This window comes from Alnus glutinosa, chromosome 7, assembly GCF_958979055.1.
Source record: "Alnus glutinosa chromosome 7, dhAlnGlut1.1, whole genome shotgun sequence".
Taxonomy (NCBI): Eukaryota; Viridiplantae; Streptophyta; class Magnoliopsida; order Fagales; family Betulaceae; genus Alnus; species Alnus glutinosa.
This window is the reverse complement of record NC_084892.1, coordinates 19,556,748-19,580,859: the sequence shown is the minus strand read 5'-3', so window position 1 is coordinate 19,580,859 and position 24,112 is coordinate 19,556,748. Positions and strand designations below refer to the sequence as shown.

At 36.4% G+C, this 24,112-nt stretch overlaps 1 protein-coding gene across 1 annotated transcript; it reads right to left on the bottom strand.

The window, feature by feature from the left end:
* Positions 1-1,886: 1,886 nt before the first annotated feature.
* Positions 1,887-6,928, bottom strand: LOC133872803 (uncharacterized). Its single transcript, XM_062310418.1, has 10 exons — positions 6,825-6,928; positions 5,749-5,976; positions 5,441-5,645; positions 4,846-4,936; positions 4,244-4,389; positions 3,602-3,845; positions 3,395-3,499; positions 2,986-3,168; positions 2,676-2,880; positions 1,887-2,559 (listed from the first exon to the last, which is right to left on the bottom strand). The coding sequence occupies exons 2-10, from the start codon at positions 5,966-5,968 to the stop codon at positions 2,072-2,074; spliced, it is 1,887 nt and encodes a 628-aa protein (XP_062166402.1). The 5' UTR covers positions 5,969-5,976; positions 6,825-6,928; the 3' UTR covers positions 1,887-2,071.
* Positions 6,929-24,112: the final 17,184 nt, after the last annotated feature.

The window sequence follows — 24,112 nt, the reverse complement described above, 5'->3', positions numbered from 1 at the left end:
AGAGTACATGAATCATTCTCACTTTTTAGCATAAAAGTTTCCTCACATGAGGCATCCATCATCTGTCTATAAGGCTTAGTCAAGCTATTATAGAAGCATTGCACAAGTTGTCATCTCGGGACAGCATGGTGCGGACACTTCCTAAGAAGGTCCTTCATCATTTCTCATGTCTTATAAAACAATTCCCCTTCACTTTGGGAGAAAGTAGTTATGGCTCTCGGGATTTGGTTAGTCCTTCTAATGGGGAAATATTTCTTGAGGAACTCTTGTTGCATCTAAGTCTACGAAGTGATCATGTTGGCTTCCAAGGAATTAAACTAATATTTGGCTTTATCCTTAAGTGAAATGGGAAAAAGACGTGGTCTCAAAGCATACTCTAAGAAATTCTGCATTTTAATGGTAAAGCAAATTTCAAGAAATTCATCGAGGTGCTTATAAGGATCATCGTTATTAAGTTCATAGAAAAATAGAAGCATTTGAATAATGTTGGACTTAATTTCATAGCGAGTTGCCGCAACTTACGGAAACTGAAGGCATGACATAGAAGTGTAAGTAGAGGGGATATAATGGTCCATTAGTAACATGGGTGGTTCTCATTCTTCAACCATCAACACTATTCTTAAGAAAATTATGTTATTTTCTCACGTAAAAGCTCTCTAGCAGGTTTAATTCGGATTCTAATTCTTTCTTTCTTACGTTCCAATGTGCTTTTAGTTGTGGTTTTCTTAGGGTTCTTAAATGAAGCAGATTTGTTTCAACGTAAAATGTTTTTTGCCGGAAATTTTTTTCATGAAAATCATTTTCAGGAACATGTTTTCCGCTCGCTGAAAAATATTTTTCGGCATTTGACACGTACAGAAAATCATAAATATTTTTTTTATATTTTTATTCAATCATATTAACCTATAAAAATCAAATTTTATTCACAATATAAAAATGTTAATATAAAATAATAAAAAAAATTAACCTAATAATTTGAGTTTCAGCAGTGGTTTGGCAAAGGCTCGTCAGTGGTCCGGTGATGGTCCAAAGGTGGCCTATTGGTGGTTCGACGATGGTTCGAAAGTGATCCAGGATGGCTTGGTGGTGGTCCAGCAATGGCTCGATGCTTGCTTTGTGGTGGTCCAACAATGGTCCGACGATTTGACAATGGGGAACTCAAACTCGGAAAATTATTTATGAAATTTAAATATGGATATCATTTTCCAAAACTAAAGAAGTCTTTTTGGTCAATCGAAAAATATTTTCGATTTAACTATTATTTATGGTCGCACCAAACACCAAAAAAATATAGAAAACATTTTCTACCCTAAAGCGCTCATGGTATCATTATGAATATACAAACCAAAACTGTGAAAGCAAGCACCCGCTCCATAACAAAATGAAAAGCAAGCAGAGAACTAGAGATGGCGCGTAAGCTTCAAAATTGAGCTGGCACTATGTGAATCCTTCTTCGAAAGCACATGCTTAGCGCCTGGCTCGCTTTTGCACTCTTTTGTTCTTGGCTGCTAGACGAGGAGCTGGGTACAGAGATAATAGATCCTCCCCCTAGGATGGTAGCTTCAATTCCTTGATTGCCCTGTAAGTTAAATAAGGGATTCTAATTCTTCTTAAAGCCAAGTAAGGGCATAAACTACTATATAGAGTCTTGAGTGCCTTCCCTTCGAAATTAAACCAAGGCAACTCCGATTGAATGCAGAATCCCGGTAGCTAGCCATTATTGTATGAACTCCTAAATCCATGAAGGGCATGGGCATCTGAAAGCCGGTGTAGCTAAGCGAAGAGCGGAAAGAAGGAATCACAAAATCAATTCATTCCTTTTTAATTTGATTGAATTTTTACTTTTATTTCTATAAACTAAATAACTACTAAGAAAATATATTACATTGAAACAAACGGAGCCTTAGTTTCACTTGAGGTTGTGATCAATGAACATGAAACTCTAGCACCAATCTTTGTAGCTTGTGGAGTATCATATATTTTCTGTAATTCTTCTTGTTTGTAACAATCACTAATCAAATTAATCCCAATGAATGGGACTTATTTTGTTAATAACAAAATGTGGACTATCCTACTTGGCATGGGCAGGTTTTGTAGTGATACCAAACCCAAATGGGAAGAGGGGGTCATAATGTGGATCCCCCACATTCATTGGAAGCTGATCTACAGTCCTGAACCATGTGCGTGGAAGCTTGCCACTGAAACCATACTCGCCAAATAAAACATCGGCAACTCCTTGGCCTTCAGTTCCCGGAAGCCACGCAGCAACCAGAGCATCTACTGAGGAAATATATGGCTGAATCGCGACAGGACGGCCGGAGATAATGATAACAACACATTTCACAGCTCCACAGACATTGCTAATGGTGCTTGAGCCAGGGTCAGGGATTGTCAAATTCAGGCTGTCACCTTCAGTCTCTGCATATGGGTGTTCTCCTACTACAACAATGGCGTAGGAGAATTTGTTTGACTTCACATAGTCAGCATCTGGGTTCTCCTTGTAGACTATTTTGGTATCTGGATCAACGGTATTTTTAATGGCATTCAGGATTGTGGTACCTGCTCGTTACAAGGTTCGTAGAAACGGGTAAACTCTTTTGAGATGACATGACAATGAAAAATAGCGATACTCTTATGATAAAAAGACCATCAAAAAGGGGTGAGTTTGGATGTACCTATAGTGTGGTTGTTGCCGCTAAGTCCTTGCCACTCAATTGTCCACCCACCGCACTGAAAACCTAAATTGTCAGCATGGCTGCCAGCAACAAGTATTTTCGATGCCTTCTTGGGAAGTGGTAGCAATGGCTCGTCTGCAGATTGGCCATTCTTCAGCAGCACCAATGACCTCCTAACAGCTTCTCTAGCCAATTCTCTATGCTCCTTTAAAGTGGTGTGATTAATGCCATAAAACGGTGTAAGGCTAGGATGTTTTTCTTGTTCTGTGAGATCTAGAGGACAAATTAAACTTAAAGGTAACTAACTAACCTGACTTCCTAGCTGGTTGACCAGGCTGCGATCAGCCAATGGGTTCTCAAACAGACCCATCACAAACTTAACCCGCAGAATTCTCTTCACTGCATCATCAATTCGGCTCATGGGGATGATTTTATTCCTTACCTGGTAGGTTAGACCATCAATGAATTCTGTATAGTTGTATGGAATCATGACCTGCAACATGTCCATGACAAATATTAGAAGACTTGACCACTTAGAGACTATTTAGGATTGCGTTAAGGAGCTTTAAAACACTTTTTTTGCTCTAAAAAAGTTTGAAAATGAGACTTTATCTAAAAAAACTCTTTCAAGCTTTTTCTATAAACAAAAGCTCTATTTCTCAATCTTAGGCATCAATGTGAGTCTGGTTAAGCAGTAAATATAGCGGTCACTGACTAACCATGTCAATGCCCGCATGAATTCCAGCTTGGATAGAATATGAGTAGTTAGCATGAGGAGGAGAGGTGATTCTGTCGATGCCCTCCCAATCTGAGATGACAAAACCCTGAAACAAGTGACAACATTCATAATATGTTGCTCTTTTCAATCCGATAGTGATTGAAAAAATCAAGGTAAATTAATAAATTTCTTTTCTTTTTTGTTTTACCCTGAAACGGAGAGTGTTCTTGAGGAAGCCAGTAACAAGATCGCGGTTAGCATGCATCTTTATCCCATTCCAGCTGGAGTAGGAGACCATAATGGTGGCAACACCCTTGATGATGGAGTGGTAGTAGCCGGGCATGTGTATGCTTAGCAATCCATGTCTGCTTATCACCGTGTTGTTTTCATTTATGCCGTTGGTTGTCCCACCGTCACCCACATAGTGCTTAGCACAAGCTGCAACCTTGTTTCTGCGCAGAGGAACACAAGAACATGTGGAACCAACTACTTGGGTAAAATAGTTTACAGAACTTTATACGAATCTGGGGTTTTTATGAAGTTGTCCCCCCTGCTCGAAAACCCAGAAGTATTGAATTATGATCATTGAAAAAAAAAAAAAAAAAAGGATAAACTATGAAATTATCTTTCTTTTTCATTTAGGACAACAGATCTTCAGTCAAATCAAAGGCAGTATGATTAAGGAGAGGTGGGCCAAACATTGAAAGAGACAAAACAGGAAGTTTCCGCATACTTCTATGATGTAATATAGACAAAGCATGATCTTAATTTCCAAGTGCAGACCATTCTGTGAATAACTTACACATTTTCTTATAAAATGAGAACACTACAGAGACATTAGAACTATTACCTTCCGGCAACAAACGGGACACCCTTTGGAGAGTGAAAGGGTATATCACCTTGTAACCCTGGTACAAGCTCAGTCATTGCTTGAACAAGCTTTGGATCTTCGCTGTAGCTTTCATAGCATCGTCCCCATCTAGGATCTCTACAAACCTGCAGAGGCACAAGAATTACAGGACTCACAATTTACAGTTTAAGAGTAGTTTATCCTTGTTGAGATTGGAGGGGCGGAGTTTCAAAGGCAGAAACTCTTGACCACGCATGGATGAGTGATTGGACTGTTTAAGCTAAGGAAAGATGACTCTGATACCATGTTGAGATTTGTGTATAAATCTAAAATAGAATAAAAGTGAAATAATAACGGTTATTGAGCACAATGTATCCCTTTGAACTTTACCCTGTGAACGTAAGTTATAGACTGAACCACATAAATCATGTCTCTTTTCTCTTTCTTGCTTCCACTATTGTTCTACTTTTATTCTATTTTAGATTTATACACAAATCTTAACAATCCTGATAACAAGCCGTAGTAATTAAATTATTAAATTCTTTTCGATAAGCTTAACCTTTTAGAATAAGTGGTGATTTAACTGGATTCAACATAGTTACCGCTATACAAGGTGCAAAAACATATGGAATGCCTGTAGCTCTAACTTCAAGCGCAGTTGCAGCTCCAATCCTCTTAACAAGTTCCGGGTCTCTGCTTTATTGAAAAGATGTTGATCATGAATGACAGATTTAGAAGCATATTTTAACCATACGATGGATTCAATTAGATACTAATACATTCTTATTCTTTCTTGAGTTTCTAACATTAAACTCCTACGACAAACCGAAAGCCACAAATCAAAGAAAGAGATGTTGTATATGACTCACTAACATATATAGTCTTATACACATGCCTACACATAACTCAAACCTAACACCCAACAAATACAGAATCCTCTCCATTTCAAATACAAGGGTTAACAAATTTTTACACAATCCACAAATCCAACACAAAATTAACAAGTTAGAGTTTAAAAGTCTAACCCATTTAATTAAATTGATCGAGTTAGGATTGACTTATATAATCATATATGATCCGAACCCAACACATGAACATGAATCGCTATCTCTAATCGAAACAAATTTAAAATATTCAATACTGGGACTTGGAGTAACAAACAAAGATAAAATATTAACATCCAGTTATTCTACTTGCCTGGTAGCTCCAAGTCCAATATTATGGGGAAAAATCGTTGCCTTGTAGACATTGTTGTTCCCATGAACAGCATCAATCCCATAAATCATTGGAATTCCAAGACGGGTCGATAAAGAACCCTTCTGGAAATCATTCACCATGTCAATCCAAGTCTCTGCAGAAGCCTGCTTAGCAGGAACACTCCCTCCCCCACTTAATACACTCCCTGCCCAAAACAGAGTATTTTTTATTTTTGAATGCAGAGTACTGTACGTCTTTCTTATTTTCCTAAATCTTACATAGAAATAAAAATGCAAGGTGATAATTACCAATGAAGTAGTTCTTCATCACCTCCGCGGATGCAACAGTGCGGTCAATCTGCACCATTTGACCAATCTTTTCCTCCAAAGTCATCCGCCTCATTAAATCCTTAATTCTAACATTCAGTGGCTGTTTGGGGTCTTTATATTTCACGTGTTCTGCTTCTGTGGAGGCTGCCCAGAAACACAAGAGCAGAAGCCCCATCAACGAGATGGGAGATCTCGCCATTTCCTGAACTGCATTCATATTGTAACTTAATAATATCAAATCCAAAAATATTAATCTATTAATTAAATAAATAAATTCATCTTTTTACAATAACTTAATTTTCAAAATAATAATAATAATTTATTATTGTCATATTTTGACATCATCAATAAATGTGTAAACAGTAAACGTAAAGGTCCAGAGTAGAAGAAAAAAAAAAAAAAAAAAAAAACCATATAGGAAGAAAAAACAGAGCATACGACAAAGGCTACGAAGAAACTTAAAACTACAGTTTCAGAAAGTTAAAAGCCCAAAAACAAAGTTGAAGAAAACAATAAACACCCATACCATGAACACGATTCAAAGAAACGAATCAAAGTACACCTAGGACCACAGAAAATTACAAAAGCAATTCCCTTTTTCTTTTTTCTCTTTTTTTGTTTTGGTTGAATTACAATTGCAAATCCAACTTTCTACAAAGTCCAGGAAAGGAAAAATCTAAAAAAGAGATCAAAACCCAGCAAGGGAAGGTGGAAAACCAAAGCTTATTCATTAACATCATGTTCATCAGACTACAACTATCTGTTTGGTTCCCGAGAAAGTTTGAGGGAAAGACAATGAAACTGGAACTCAGATTTCTACTGGTTTACGTTGTTTTGGTTTCTATATAAGATGACATACTCATCGAAAATCATTTAGAGATGCTCAGTAGAATGGAAGACACGCTCTCCTGGGCACCAAGAAATGTGGAAATTAACCAAATTAAGAAGTACAATATCTTTTTCTTTTCAGACATTATTCTCAGCAAACAAACAGAGCATCAAAGATTTTGCACACAAAAGGACCAACTTGTAGGCTAGAGAGAAGTTAAACTTACAGAGGAATAAGAGAAACCCAAATGGGAAGAGCCTCTGCTACCTCAGAAAGAGAGAGAGAGAGAGAGAGAGAGAGAGTGTGTAAAGTGGGACGCTGCAATTTGGAGAATAAGGCAGGATACAGGTGGTATTTATGAAGAATTTTGTAATTCTTTTAATATTTTTTATTTTGTGGGGTTGAATTGTTTTTTGGTACTGACTCAAAGTCTCAAACGCATGCGGCGTATCAATTGGACCACGTAACCATAAAAATAAAATAAAATAAAATATAAAAAAGTTATTTAATCATTATCTGAGTTTTAGGACTTTGTTAAATGAGCTATGATAGGCAGGGGACACTCATCCGTCCCCTGTCCTACTTTTAATAATATAATAATATATTATATTACTTTTTCATTTATTTTCTTTAATTTTATCACTTTTTGCTTATATAATATATTATTATATTATTAAAAGTAGGACAGGGGACGGATGAGTGTCCCCTGCCTACCATTTCCCTTGTTAAATTGTTCTCTCCCATATCATATTTTTCAAAAAACCAAAATTACTGGAATAGAGTTAACCGCGAGCCAACTCTGCTTAGATGGGGTGGCTCGCAACCACCTCCTGACAAAAGAGATTGCCGCGAGTAGCCTATCTAAATTTTCTTTTTTTAAAAAAAAAAAACAAAATTTATATGAAATTAGACGGATTGATCAATTTGATAACGTGAACAAACTTAACTGGTTAAAATTTAACAACAGAGACTCCGTGAGTAATATGATAAAAGTCTCAAACTCAAGAAGTGGTTTGATGTTTTCTTAATTTTTTTTTATCTCAAATAGTTTATTTCTAAAAGAAGATGATGATAAGATTGAAGACTTTGAGGTAGTACATTCCTTTCTTTAAAACTCTTTTATCCCATCATTTTCCCTTCAATTTCTTCTAGAGAAGGGTAGATTAGTAATACTAGAAATAACTTCCATAACCTATTAAAAAATGAGATGTATTATATTTCGTTCTTTTTCCTTTTCTTATCTTTTTTTTTTATTGGTGTAGCATTATCAATCTACATTTAGGTCAATCTTAATTAAAATATAAGAATAAAAAATAATGAAAGAAAAACAAAAGAATACAAAATAACATTTCTCTTAAAAATATTAGCTCTTAGGAAGGCCAAGAAGAGAAATATTTTTGCTCTCTTAATCCCAAAAAAAGAAAAAAGAAAAAAGAAAAAGAAATCTTTGGTCTCAATAGGGCCAAAATAATTTTCAAAAAAAAAAAAAAAAAAATAGGGCCAAAATAAAGTTCTTCATACAATGGCCCAAGGGACCACTAAACCAATACCACCTCTCTCTTTTTTTTCTTTTTCTTTTTTTTTTTTGGTAAAATGATTGTAAAAGTTAGATTTCAAGTCTTCAAATTACCTTTTCTATCAATAATATTTATAATCTAATAATATTCTACTTCCTTTTTGAGTTTAGAATTCAACCTGCTATAAATTAAGAAATTTGTTGAATTAACTATTGGGAAGTCTAAGAATAGCGGAGGAGTTTGATCCTTTTGCACCTCAATTTATTAAATGAATATCAAAGAATTAATTCATCCCAACCATCCAAAAAAATATGTTTTAGGATGCATACTATTCAATATTTTCAAGCGATCGAGAGATCTCACTGACGTCCCAAACAAAGACTCAAACTGATAACAACCATTGATTATAATCTGTCGGTGCGCTGGGCCACAGGCGTGTGGCTTGGATAGGGAAGTGTTTTGTGGCTGGTTTGAGAGTGTGTGTTTTTTTGAAAAAAAGTATGAATACTGAGATAATTTAGTTTTTAAAATTACGTTTAAATGTTTTAAAAAACTTAAGACAACATTTTAAAAAACAAAATGATAAAATTTGAGTAAAATTTAAAATTTTAAAGAACAGAATTTGAAAAAGACATCTCACCCAAATATATCATTACTTTCTAAATGTAGCAGCCCACATCAGATTTTTGACATTTTTTCTTTGCTTTTTTTTTTTTTTTTTTTTTTTAATCATCGCTGATTTAAAAGTAAGAATGAGGGTGTAATATTTAATATTACTCTATTTTTTTATTAGTTTTTTCAAGAAATTGTTATGCCTACTCATTTTTTTAAATAAAAGAAAAATGCTATAACATATGAATAAAAATTTAAGATTTGAGAAATGTATATTTTTATTCTCCTACACATCTTTTGTGTAAATCTATCAATTGAATATGCGAAACCCATATATGAGTTCTACAAATTTAATGGTGAACTTTAAAAAAAAAAAATAATAGACAAAATATGTAGGAGAATGACACTAAACATATCGCTTAAAATTTTCAATAATCACAGGATTTTTAAGATTTTCAGTACACATACTTTCAGAAGAGGCATTTTTCCGCCGCTTCATTCCTATTCTACCACTATTGCTATAATATATGGATAAAAATTTCGTTTAAATTTATTTATAAGAATTTTTTCAAATTCAATCTATAAATTTGTCATGTATTTTTTTAATATGTAAAAAATACATAATTTTTTAATTAATATATAAGAAGTACATTAATTTTTTTTTTTATAGAACCATTTTAAAAGGGATAGAAATTTTCAAATTTCATACAAACCATATCTAAGATTGACGTGTGTCTGTTGGCATGTGAAAAGCACATATTATTTTAATTGATTCTTATACAACCTCTTTTACATAACTTTGATACAACCAAGATATATTGGTGGGACCAATGCATTTGGGTCCCACCATGCATGATTCCTACCAATGTTTCTTGAGGAATGCTAGACAACCAAACATTTTTTTTTTTTTTTTTTTTTCAGAATTTGGTTCCAACCTGATGTATCACAATCCTATGAGATATATCATTTTGGGAAGTGTGCCACAATCTCATAGAATTGTGACACATCAAGTTGAAACCAAATTTTAAAAAAAAAATGTTGGGATGTCTAGTATTTCTCATGTAGTCATGATTGTGTTGAAGTTGCACAAAAGGATTGTGAAATAATCATTTTTCTGTTTTAATAACATGTACTTCTTGTATGCTTTTTTGATAAAATTAATAAAAAAAATATATATTTTTCACATGCTTAAAAATACATATTACTTTTATACATGAGTTCTAAAAAATTCATATTTTGTAGAAAATTCCTGTCGTTTTAAAAGTATATTGTATTTCGCAAGCCAGATTGCTCCGAGGAAAATTATTGCTTACTGTTGTCATCAAGCGCACGCTAGAATTTTTATTTTTTATTCTTTTATCATTTATTGCGAATAATAGGTGAAGCCCAATTTACGTCACAAATTACGGGGCACAATCGACGGGATAAGTACAACCTTATCAGTTATCACACACCTGCTTTAGGTCCACAGTCCAGCTCGATCTTTGCCACCGACAAAGGTAAACGAACTAAATTTCTAGCGTAACTTATGCTATTCCTACAAGAATTTTTTTTTATTTTTTTTTATTTTTTATATAAGTTTATTACTACAAGAAATTTGATCAGCGAAGACGAGAATTGTCGGTATGTTATTATTGTCATAGCTGATTGTTATACGTAAGCGACGACACTGCTGGATATTTGATCGATCTCTTCACGTTAGAATGTATTACAGGCCTCAAACTTTGATGATCTTGTTTATTTTTATTTTATTTTATTTTTTCTTTTGAAAAGGATGATATTGTTTATTAAGCAATTTTTATATTATATCCTGAGAGAGAGAGAGAGAGAGAGAGAGATTTGGCAAATCTTGGACGTGCGGCACGTACGTGCCAGCCAGCTTCTTTGATCAGGATTCTAGGAAATGGTAAACAAATAAAATATAATGGAAATGCGTATTTCCATTTTCCTCAATCATGCTCTTCCAATTATCTAAAAAAGGCAAAAGAACTTATCATTATTTTAAAAAGGTATTTTATTTTCTTGACAAATACAAGGTAGGGTAATTTTATTTAATATTTATTCTACAAGAACATGATATTCTCAACTAATTCCTTAATTAATCATTTTTAAATAATAATAATATATATATATATATATATAATCTAATAATTGATTTAGAGTGCTATTGTTGAACAATTGTAGGATAAAAATAAAGTATCTAACATAACTCTTCTTTTGTGTATGATTTATATTTCATAATATCATACTTTGAACATTTGTATCTCATTTGAGTCATTTTATTGGACTGAATATAATAGTGTTTATTAGCTCTTGTTAATAATAAAAAAAAAAAAAAAAAGGAGGTCTGGCGTAGAAAAATCCCACCCATATCTCATATTAGGCTGACATGAGAGTATCTCATCAATTCTTGTTAAAAAAATAAAAAATAAATAAATTAATGAATTGATCAACCCAACAAAATAAAGTAAAACGAGGTTGTGGTAATTAGCATTTTCCGTTTGGAATATATGAAATAAACTAAACTATTGCATCTAACGTACACTTTTTGTTTCCCAAGATAATTAAAGGAAAATGTTATTTGTGCTTCAGGTGCACAACAGGGGTACAACACCCCCTCACATGAGGGTGGGCTCCACACACTGGGACCCACCCCTATGTGAGGGGGTGTTGTGCCCCTGTTGTGCACTTGAAGTGCAAATAACAAGCCCCAAAAAGAAAATAGTAACTTAACTCATGAAAAAAGCTCCTATGTAGGTAGGGAGAAGATAATTGTTCATTTGTTTAAGATGGTGATGCTTGAAAACACTGTTGAACCTTGACAAGTCATTTTGTACTGTAAATTATAGATATTTGATAACCTAATACTACTAAAATTTTAGATAAAAGAATAAAACTTAGAAAAAAAAAATTCCGATAAAAGTACATAATTGTAGATGCATTTTTAAATTTTGAGGGCTGCTACCCGGCTGTAGTTCTGCCTACTCTTTAAATCATGCATGTGTGTGTGTGTGTGTATATACATGCATATAGATATATAGAAAAATTATCTCATAAAAATATATAATTGTGGAGACATTTTTAAATTTTCGAAGTTACTGCCCCGACTGTAGTTTTGCCCTTGCTAATACTCTTTAAATTTGGACGTAAAAGACATGTATAGATACAAATATGAGTAATGTTAGTGATTATCTTTAATTCTCTCAAAGTTAATGTGACTTTTAAAATCATCATTGAATCAAAATTTAATAGTGATTTATCCAAAATCTAGGACTGTAAACAAGCCGAGCCGAGCTTAAGAAACTGGCTCGTTTATGAGTCGAGCTTTAATAATAAAGCTCGAACTCGAGACGAGCTATGAAGTATGAAGTATGTGTTCAAGCTTGGCTTGTTTAAAATTCGGGCAAACTCGAGATCATTGAGAATGCCGAGAGCAAGAAGAAAGCTTCTCGGATCAGTCCTTGCCGAGAGCAAGGAGAAAGACTCCCAGTTAGTCCTACACCGAGAGCAAGAAGGCATGGGGGGTCAGATTTAACCCTTGGGTTTTGCAGGTTTTCAGGAGTTAGCCATTCCAAGAAACAAGAAGAAAACCCTAAGAAAAAACAAAAAGGCAAAGGGGGTAAGATTTAACCCTCAGGTTTGCAAGTGAGCAAGTTTTTAGAATGAGACAAAACTCGGGTTTCTTGAGAGATAGAATTCCCATTATTCAAGCTAGTTTCAAATAAGAGAATTGGGGGGTAACTATTGGGAATAAATTCCACTCAGCCCGGCCCAAGGAGGAAATAGCAGGACTCCCGGGAAGTCCTATCCTGGGAGATATACACTTAGCAGCTATTCCCGAGAAATCAAGTATCAGTTATCCCAGTAAATCCGGATTAGGACTCTACTTCAAGTTGAATTGAAGTAAGAGTCATAATCCGATCAGTAGTCATATCCTGATAAAATCAGGATAGGACTCTTAGTCTAAATATAGTTTGATCAACAGTCATATTCTGGGTAGAATCGGGAAGGGACTCCTAGTGATCATATCAAATATCTAATGAAGGATCAGAATCCAAGTATAACTCTGACAGCACTTCTAGATCAACAATGAGCAGAAAACCTAACTCAGGTAAATCTCTACCTATTTGCTTATAAATAGGCTCATTCCTTAAGTATAAACTAAGACTCAATTTTTATGCGCAGAGCATTATTTTCTTACAAAAGCTAATTTAGGCATCAGAGTGGGATTCCCGAAAGAGTCCCATAATTTTAGTTGTTTTGCAGAGATCTTGTAAGTATGATCTAACAACAAAAGATGATATGATCTAACAATACATTTGATTAAATTTATGTATTATCTAAGATTCTAAGCACATAATTTTAAATAATAATTATTGCTTATTTTAGCTTAAGTATAGAATAATAAATAAGCATGATTATTATTATTCATATAGCCATATACAATGATAATGTGATTGGTATATCTTATAATTCAAAATTAAGTAATTAGCATTAGAATCAACAATATGTTTATTGTAATCACAAATTAAGTATTATCTTTAGAATTCATATCATAAGATCATACAATCATATATATATATATATATATATATATATATATATATATATATATATATATATATATATATATATATATATATATATATATATATATATTGAACTGAAAAATCATCACTTCTTCATTGATAAAATCAGGGGAAAACTTGATCCCAACAGAAGGATCTAAGGACAAACTTGTTCCCTAAAAACAATATTTGAGATACTCCTAGGAATATCTTCCAACCAGCAAAAATCAACCTTATCTTCCCCTGCCTCTTTTGCAAGCAAATGTGCAGCAGTATTTGACTCTCTATGAACATTAACAAACTGAGCAGAACGAAGACCTTGTATCTCCATGATGATGCTCTCAATTAGGTGGTCATTCTTTGATAGGTATGGTGGTTCCAAGTGGATTTCAGAAACAACCTAAGCTGCATCTCCTTCAAACACAACTTCAAAAAAGCCTACTTCCTTACTAAATTGCACAGCCCAAAGAGCTGCGATAGCTTCTACTGTCTCCGAATTTACCACAATCAGCGGCATCACACTTCTTGCTCCCAAAAAACCCCCATGCAATCCCGTGCAACAATCCCCAATCCAATGCATCGCTCCTTACTATTGATGGACGCATCCCAATTAACTTTAATAACTCTGGTTGGAAGAGGTTGCCATCTTAACTGCCTTGTTGGAGGTAACCCTTCTCGTATCTAATCTAGCTGCATTTCCTGTTGGTTGCAGTGTTTGAACTCCTCCAAAGAGGCTGCCGCGTGTTAAAGCACACGGACTCTTATCAAAGAGTTTGAGTGCTAAAGACCTCTTACCCTCAACCGAAGATAAGAGATAACTTCTAGTCTTGAATTGTAAACAAACCAATTAGACTTAGAGTATAACTCTAACCGGTTGCATCTGCTTTAGATCAGAATAGGTTTAAATTAAACATATCCTATAGTGTAATTATATCTCTGTAAACACTCCTAGATAGAAACTCTTTCTATCTCAAACTCTTGTAACGTACTCTCTATATATACAAGTGCAAGCAACCAATGAATAACACGATTGAAATAAAATTCAGAAAAAATCCTTTTATGGTATCAGAGCCACTCAAAGATTAAACATCTATTCCTTCTTATTTTCTTTTCTTTCTTTCTTTCAATCGCCGAATCCAGTGTAATCGCTAAATCTAACTCTGCTCAACAACCTCGTATTTTCAATATTCCTCACATGAATCACTCCCCGTCCATCAAACTATCCAAGGACAACTATATGGCTTGGCAATTCCACCTTCTGGCGTATCTTCGTGGCCAAGATGTATATGTCTTCATTGATGGCATGGTTCTTCCTCCTACCCAGCAACTACTCCTGGCGCTCCAGCCATGAGTGCCAACCTTGAATACCTCTTGTGGTATCAACGAGATCAGCTTATCATTAGCGTTTTGGCCTCCACATTATCTGATTCCTATGTCTCCCATGATGTTGGCTGCACCATTTCTCATGCACTATGGGAATCACTGGAGAAGATGTTTGCTTCCCAAGCTCATGCTCGCATCATGTAGGTGCATTTCCAGCTAGCTACCTTGAAGAAAGGTAACTCTTCTATCACTGACTATTTTCATAAATTGAAAACTATCAATGACACTCTTACTGCTTGTGGTCAACCCCTCAATGATTTTGAGGTTGTTTCTTTCCTGCTGGCTGGTTTTGGATCTAAGTTTCATCCCTTGGTTACCTCTTTAACTACTCACATAGCCCTATCTCCAGTAATGATATTTATGGCCTTCTCCTGGGTCATGAGATGCGACTTGAGCAGCAAAAGGCCACCACAGATCTCTTCAATGCTACTGCTCATGTCACTGCTCGCAATACTAGCCATTCTGGCCAACGTGACCGCAGCTTCATTGCTGCCCGTGGTCGTGGATTCCTCAATGGCCATGGCTACCATAGTACCTTCCCTAGTGGACATGGTTCTTCCTCTGGCCGACGTGGCCGTGGCCAACAATTTCATGGCGCCAGTTCCTCCAGACCCATCTGCCAGATTTGCAACAAGCCTAGCCATTATGCCAGCACCTGCTACCAACGTTTTGATTAGTCTTCTCAGCATGACGCTCAGTCTCCACAGCAAGCTTTTTACTCCTCTCCCAATCTACCTACTAATGATAGCTAGTACCTGGATTCAGGTGCCACTCACCACCCAATCTCCACAGATGCATACACGAGTTCTAACCATATTCGTGTGGGAAACGGTATAGGTTTGTCTATAAAATCATATAGGTTCTACATGTATCTCTTGTCCACGTCATTCCTTTATTCTTAAAAATTTACTTCATGTTCCTTCCATCTGCAAAATTCTGCTCTCTATCAGTAAATTGGCTCATGATAATTATGTGTTTTTTGAGTTTCATTTTTCTTTTTTTGTTATCAAGGACTACCGAACCAGGTCCATCCTCCATCAGGGTCCTATTTAGCATGGCCTATATCAGTTGATGCCCTCCCTCACCTCCTCTACCTTTCTCTACTCTCTTGTTGGTGAAAGGACCTCTGTTAAACAATGGCACAAACGCTTGGGTCATCCTGCTCTCTGTACTGTGAAGCAAGTGATTTCCAAGTTTTCCCTTCCAGTTTTTTCAAATAAACCGGCTTCTTCCTGTGCTTCCTGCCAGCAAGCCAAAGCCCATCAGCTTCCTTTTCCGGCATCTACTTCAGTTTTTAATCGTCCTTTACAATTACTGTTTTAAGATGTATGGGGTCCTTCCCCTATACTTTCATCAAATGGAAATAAGTATTATGTTACTTTTGTTGACGCTTTTAGTCAATTTATTTGGTTGTTTCCCATTCAATGCAAATCAGATGTTTTCTCAGTTTTCAATAAATTTCTTCTTATGGTTGAACATTTATTCAATACTAAAATTCAACAAGTTCAAACAAATTGGGGTGGGAAATTTCGTTCTTTGAACACCTTCTTTCATAAACTTGGCATCATCCATCGTGTGTCATGTCCTTACACACATCAATAGCAAGCTTGTGTCGAACAAAAATATTGACATATCATTGATACAACTCTTGCATTGCTTGCTAAAAGTCATGTTTCCGAAAGTTTTTGGGATGAGGCTTGCCAAAAATCATGTTATCTAATCAATCGCCTTCCTTCACCCACTTTGCAACACAAATCTCCTTTCCAAAATCTTTTTAATCAGGGCCCCGATTACAAGCTTTTTAGAATTTTTGGATGTGCCTGCTTTCCCAATCTTCGTCCTTATAATCAACATAAGTTCGAATTCAAATCCCAAGAATGTGTCTTCTTAGGTTAAAGCAGAAATCACAAAGGCTACAAATGCTTTCATCTTCCCACTGGTAGTATGTACATCTCTCGGGATGTTGTATTCCACAAATCAACATTTCCTTTTTCTTCCCACTCTTCGGCTTCCTAGACAACATTGCAGCCTCCTACCACTATTTACCATCCTCCTTTCAAATACCTTCACACTCGGTCAGTTCCCAACCTATAGCATCCGAGACTATTCCTTCCAGTCCTTCACCACTTTCTACATCCAGTTCTAATTCAAGTTCCACAGAGTCTCCTTCTGCATCTAATTCCCCAATCTCTTTGTCTCCCAATCCCTGTCCTACTCCCACTCGAATCCATCCCATGGTCACCCGTTCACAGAATCAAATTGTGCCACTGAGAATTTTCACAGATGGCCGACTCAAATACCCTATTCCCCGTGCTCCCTTGGCTGTCTCAAATACAGATATTGCAAAACCCACATGCTATACAAATGCTGTCAAAATACCCGAATGGATACAAGATATGTAGACCGAGTTTAATGCTCTTCTTCAGAACCAGACTTGGACTTTAGTTCCTCCTCAGCAAGCTAACAATCTAGTCAGCTGCAAATGGGTATTCAAAGTGAAACAAAAGGCGGATGGATCCATTGAAAGGTATAAAGCACAACTTGTAGCTAAAGGTTTTCATCAACAGGCTAGCCTAGACTATGAAGAGACTTTCAACCCTGTTGTTAAACCAACAACCATTTGGACTGTGCTGTCCATGGCTTACTCTCGAGGTTGGGAAATGCATCAAATTGATATTCAAAACGCATTCTTACATGGCTTTCTTGATGAAGAGGTATATATGTCCCAACCACCTGGTTTCTCTCATCCTACTCTACCACATCATGTTTGCAAGCTACACAAGGCACTATATGGTTTGAAACAAGCACCAAGGGCTTGGTTTTCCAGAATTAGTACCAAACTATGTGATCTTGGTTTTATTAGCTCAAAGGTAGATTCCTCTTTATTTATTCTTCGGAATCCATCACTAACTATGTTTCTTTAGTGTATGTTGATGATATTATCATCACTGCCTCTGTTCCAGAAGCAATTCCTGATCTTTTACAGCAACTTCGGACATCCTTTGCAGTCAAAGATCTTGGCAAGCTGAATTTCTTCCTTAGAGTGGAAGTAACATCACTGAAATTAGGTTTTCTTCTCTCCCAAAGGCGCTACATTCTGGACTTACTCAAGCACACCAACATGCTAGAAGCTAAGCCTATATCTTCCCCAATGGCTTCCTCAAGTTCCTTGTCCGTCTTTGCTGGAGATCCAATGGAAGATGCTCTGATATATTGCAGCACCGTGGGATCGTTACAATATTTATCTCTCATGCGACCAGACTTGGCTTCTGCAGTAAACCGTGTGTGCCAGTTCATGCCCTCTAAACTCCATTGGCAAGTAGTCAAAAGAATTCTTCGTTATCTCAACCACACGTTGTCTCATGGTTTACTCTTAACTCGATCCAATGTATCCAATCTTGAAGTTTTCTCAGATGCGGATTGGGCTGGATGCCCCGATGACTGCAAGTCGACTGGCAGATATTGTGTTTTCTTGGGTTCAAACTTAATCTCTTGGAGTTCTAAGAAGCACTCGATTGTGTTCAGGTCAAGTACCGAGGCTGAGTACAAATCGGTTGCTAATGCCACGGCCGAATTATTATGGATTCAATCTCTCTTTTGTGATCTTGGTATTCAGCTTTCTTCTCCTTCAAAGCTATGGTGTGACAACATTGGAGCAACCTATTTGGCAGCAAATCCGGTTTTTCATGCTAAAACCAAACATGTGGAAATAGACTTCCATTTTGTCCGAGATCTTGTTGCTGCCAAGACATTACAAATTCTGTTCATTCCTAGCAAAGAACAAATTGCTGCTGTTCTAACCAAACCGGTTGCTTCAAATCGATTTCCATGGTTTTGCTCCAAGCTCAACATGCAAGCTTCCCTATTGACCTTGAGGGGGTATGTTAAAGCACACTGACTCTTATCAAAAAGTCCGAGTGATAAGAGATAACTTCTAGTTTTGAATTGTAAACAAACCGGTTAGACTTAGAGTAGAACTCTAATCAGTTGCATTTGTTTTAGATCAGAATAGGTTTAAATTAAACCTATCCTATAGTGTAATTCTATCTCTGTAAACACTCCTAGATAGAAACTCTCTCTATCTCTAACTCTTGTAACTTATTCTCTATATATACAAGTGCAAGCAACCAGTGAATAACACGATTGAAATACAATTCAGAGAAATCTTTTTACCGCGTCAGCATAGACTTCATTAAGGTGCCTAAACACCCTTTCAAAAACCCAGGAGTTCCTTCGAAGCCAAATTCTTCGAGCAGCCACAGCCATTAGGTCAACATTTTCCTTACTAAAACATTGTAGGCAGAACTCAAAAAGCTTCACAAAATTGGAACACTCACTACTGCTCACTACTGCACTTTTAAGAGCAGGAGTTCTTCCCCCCCCCCCCCCCCAGCATCTTGAGCCGCAGAGCATGTCCACAGTGCATGTAAAACTGTTTCAGCTTCTCCCCCACAGTAGGGACAGGTTGAGTCTTCTACCACTTTCCTCTTGAGTAAGTTTGCTCTCGTGGGTAGCAAATTATGGCATGCGCGCCATATGAATAGCTTCATTGGATTCGAAACCCCCATCGACCATATCTCCTTCCAAACACCCTGGTCCTTCTCCACATGTGAGCTTTGACCTTGATGTGATCGTTTTTACTTCAATAATAATAATACTTCTCGTAATAACAGGAATCACTGTAGGATAGTGTCTATATTGAGGGTGTCGATCCACAGGGATTGTATTAGTTGCGTGTATCAAGCTTTAATAAAATCAATCCTAATTTATCCCATAGAAAAATGATGCTTTTGTGATTTTTAATTTATAAACTAACAACGGAAAATAAATACTGGAAAATAAATTAAAGTTAAACTTAATGAGATGGAAATTAGAGAATTGATTTCACCGCAATCCTCGTAAGAATGGTTATCATATTAATATGGGATATTCATTCTAGGCCTGATATTATTTGTGTGTGGTTGTCAAGCACACAACAAATTGTCAAGAAAATACCATCATTAATAAATAAGTGTAATCCATCTTTGTTAAGCATGGACTATCAAATTCATTAACTTGGTTACAAACAAACAAGGATTAAGTGTAGCTCATCTTCGGATTAGTACAAATCATCTACCTAAATTACACTAGTCTAGGGTGTAGCATGACTTGTCTATCATAGGCATGAACTATCAAAATCTCTTGTTGTATGTTCAAATAATGTCATTGCATAACCATTATACTTATCATCTTTTAAACAATAAATAAAATTTGAGTACAACCAAAATAAAAAGCTTTCTTATAGACGAGATAAACATTTTATCAAGGTTGCATTAATCATTAAAACCAATTACAAAAATGTAATCCTCATAGTAATACAATCATCGATGCCCAAAATAAAATATCCCAAAGAATAAAACACAGTTAAGCCATTGATACTTGGATAGGGTTTATCAAAACCCTAGGGAGAGCTTAGCCACGCATGAAGGTCCTTTGACAATTTGGCGTCGAAACCCAGTCCATCCACACTACTATCCACCGAAAATCTGGATATAAAATGGTACTGGAACTCCCCCTTCTGTCCTCTGTTCTATTTCTCTAAAAAAACTACAACTCCACTCAACTCCTCCTCAAAACTCAGCTACTGTAACTAACTACTTCCCTTCTCACCAAACAACATGAGCCCCACGTCAGTTTGCTTTTATAGAGGAAGAGATTGCTTCATGGTATCTCCCATCTCTTCATAGCCAGGAAATGTATAAATGCTACCGCCCACTTGTTGAATTCCAGCCACAGAAAAGTGTAACGATGACATCTAATTTTCAAGGATCAGACAAAGTCTTATACAGGTTTAAAATATCAAGAAAGTGGCTTTTTGATTTCAGCTACAAATCATCAAGTGGGACACCTCTTTTCAATAAAATGGGCTGAATCTTCAAGTTGAATTGCTTTCCACTTTCCGTGCATTGCTACAGCCGCACAAAGCTCTTCAAAAATATCACAATGTAATCATTTCTTCGACTTGATTATCTTTTGTATAATTGGAACGCATCTCTCCTAAAGTTGGTGCAAGTGGGCTCAAATATCTTCAAGTCGGTGCCCACAATCAATTTCAGCCGTACAACTCAATTTTTCTAGCAAATTTTATCGCGCTCATTATTCAGCTTTTATTGATGCAGTTTTAGGCCAATCTAGAATGATTTTGCGTGTATTTTCCTTTAGGACCTAAAAATAAGATAAACACTAAAACAAGATAAAATGTTAAATTACAATGAGGCTAAGGGTTTAACAATAGCAAATTATGGGGCTTGAATGTGCAACATTCAAGACCTCCCCCCCTTTCCAGAATTTCCTTGCCCGGGTGATAAGCACTCTGAATGATAAAGACACCATTTGTTGTACCCTTCCCTATTAACTGATCGGGTGGCAGAAATGGACTCAATGGAATATTTTTCAATCACTTGAGCTTCGTCTGTTACAAACACTTCTTTAAGAAGCTCAACATTCCAGCATCCGCTCTCTTGGTTAATCAAGGTTTTGACTAGGCCATTATCAACAAGGATCCTAGGAGGGGAATGGACTATATGAGTAATAGGTGTTGGTAGCCACCTATCCTGCCAAACCTTAATCAATCTTTCATCACCCACTCTCTAGATTAAACCTTATTTCAGTAGGTCCCTGGCATTAAAAATGCTCCTCCAGACAAAAGAAACCCGAGAACCTAGAGAAGCCTCCAAGAATGAAGAGTTTGGGAAATACTTAGCTTTGAGGATCTTAGTTGTGATAGAAGAAGGGTGTTGAATTAATCTCCACCCTTGTTTTACAAGTAGTGCCTGATTGAATAATACCAAGTCCCTGAAACCAAGTCCTCCCACCGATTTAGATCATGCCATCTTGTCCCAAATCATCCAGTGAATCTCGGATGTTTTTGTCATATGACTCCACCAAAAAATTTGCATCATTCCATTTCATTCCTTGCATAAAGAAATTGGAAGCTGAAAAACACACATACAATAGGTGGGGATCGCCTGCACTACTGCCTTCAACAACACCTCTTTGCCTGCTTGAGATAAAAATTTCACATTCCAGTTGTTGAGCTTGTTCCAGACTCTCTCCTTAATGAGTTGAAGGCTAGGTTTCTGGATTTTCCAACAAAAGTAAGCAAACCGACATAAGAATCTATACGGTGAGCCTTTGTTAATCCTAAAAGACTAAGAATTTTCTGCTTTCTTTCATAACTCGCATTGTGACTAAAGAAGACTGATGTCTTTTGTAAATTGAGTTTCTGCCTAGAGCCTGCTTCATAGGTGCCCAAAATTCTAAGCAAACGTCTCCATTCCACTGAGTTGCTAGGTGGCTTATCTTGGGGCCCTTAGGGGAGGTTGGAACCCCTGTGATTATCCCTTTTAGTTTGGCTTGATGGCGTAAAGCACTGAGGGCTTCTGCACATAAAAGGAACAGATAAGGGGATTTTTGATCCCCTTGTCTTATCCCCTTGATAGGCTGTATATTCCCCACTGGGCTCCCATTGATTAGAATTGAGTATGTCATTGAGCAGACACATTTCATCACTAATTGGACCCATCTGACTGAGAATCTCATCCTAAGCATAGCCGTCTCCAAAAAAGGCCATGACACCCGGTCATAAGCTTTACTTATGTCAAGCTTTATGCCCATGTAGCCAACTTTGCTCCACATTCTAGTCTACATAGAATGCATTATTTCGTAGGCAGCAAGGATGTTTTCCGATATCAACCGAGCTGGGATAAAAGCACTCTATGTATAAAAGATAATAACTGGCAACACTACTTTGAGCCGGCTAGCCAAAACTTTAGAAATTAGTTTGTAGATCACAATACACAAACTAATGGGCCTAAATTTAGTCACACTCACAGGGGACTGTAACTTATGAATAAGAGCAATATAAGTGGTATTTATCTTACCCGAAGGAAGAATGGCAGAGCATACCTCAGGTTGGACAATGGCTCAATTGGTTTGGTAAAAACATGCCAAGAATTCATCTAGTCCCCAAGCCTTCAAAGGTGGCATTTGATGCAGGGTAGAGGAGATCTCCTCAATTGAGAATTCTGTCAAGAGCTTCTGGCTCATCTCTGGGGTAACCTTTCTGTCAAGTGCTCCAATGCAGGCCTCCGCTTCTAGCTCCTCTCCCACAGTGAACAGCTCTTTGTAATAGGAAACAAAGGCTACTTCTATTTCCTCTTGTGTATTACATGTTGTGAGTTTTAATGAGTACTCGCAAGTGCACGAATCGTTTGCAATATAATGTGTGCCAGTGCGAGGTCGAATCCACAGGGAAATGGTCAAATATTGGTGTCTTGTTTAATCAACCTCATTTTAACCTAGTTCCAAAGATTTGAGGGTTGATTCAAGAACAAAAGACTAAATAAACGAGATGAAATGAAATATGCAAATTAAAAGGAACTAAGGCTAAGGAATCTACCAAACCAAATCCAACAACTCACACTCTTGGTTTCCACTTGAACACCAAAAGAACATTAAGCTTAGGGTGTCATTCAAGTTTCTCAACCATAAACCGTAGAACCATTAAATGAATCCAACTCAAAGATGAATCACAAAGAGTACCCATTTGAAATCAAATCATCCAATGTATCCCTTTAGTGAACAAATCACAATGGATATCATCATTCAAACCGATAAAACAATGTATCCATCAGTTGAAACACATTAAATGTCCTATATCTACCAACAACCACATTCATTGCAAAAGATAAAGCATTTAAATGAATGGAACTTGAACAACAAATACGATATATCATCAAATGTGCAAGTAGTATAACAAGAGTGTGAGTGTCATCAATGGAAAGGTTTCATCCTCAACCTTAGTTGAGGTTACTAGCATTCCATGACTAAGTATACCACAAGAAAACGAAGAACAAACATGGAAATAAAAGAAAAGCTTTACAAAGACAAATGTCTAAAGAAAAGAGCTACTGAAATCAACTACAAAATGCACGAAATAAATCCTAGCTACTGTTCTCTGAACTCTCCCAACAAGGAGGTATGGCTATGGCTTTATAGAAGGAAATTAGGGCTAGAAACCCATGTAAAATGGCTCCTCTAACCCCCTCTAGGGCTCCTCTCTTGCTATATACAACCAAGGTCACGAAACCAGCGTGTTCTGCTACGAAAATCAGAGGGAGAACTACTTTTTGTCATGGAGATGCTCTTGATTGGGTGTTTTGGCGCGCTTCTGCAAAAGTAAGTTCTGGGAAAGTTCAATCGATCGACTTTTATTCAATCGATCGACTTTGGGCAAAATTCGATCGATTGAATTTAAGTTTGATCGATCGAGTTCTTAAGAACTTCCGAATTTTCCAAGCAATTCCACATGAATTTGCCATTCCTCACTTATTGACCTACAAAACATAAAAACACAAAAACTAACCAAAGCATCAGAAAATAACAAGGCTAAA

Excerpts from the sequence above, each read along its gene's own strand:
- LOC133872803 (XM_062310418.1), bottom strand. The coding sequence starts at position 5,968 with ATGGCGAGATCTCCCATCTCGTTGATGGGGCTTCTGCTCTTGTGTTTC. Across the intron at positions 4,937-5,440 it reads ATTGGACTTGGAGCTACCAG|AGACCCGGAACTTGTTAAGA; the intron begins GCAAGTAGAATA and ends TCAATAAAGCAG. Across the intron at positions 3,169-3,394 it reads TTCATGCGGGCATTGACATG|GTCATGATTCCATACAACTA; the intron begins GTTAGTCAGTGA and ends GACATGTTGCAG.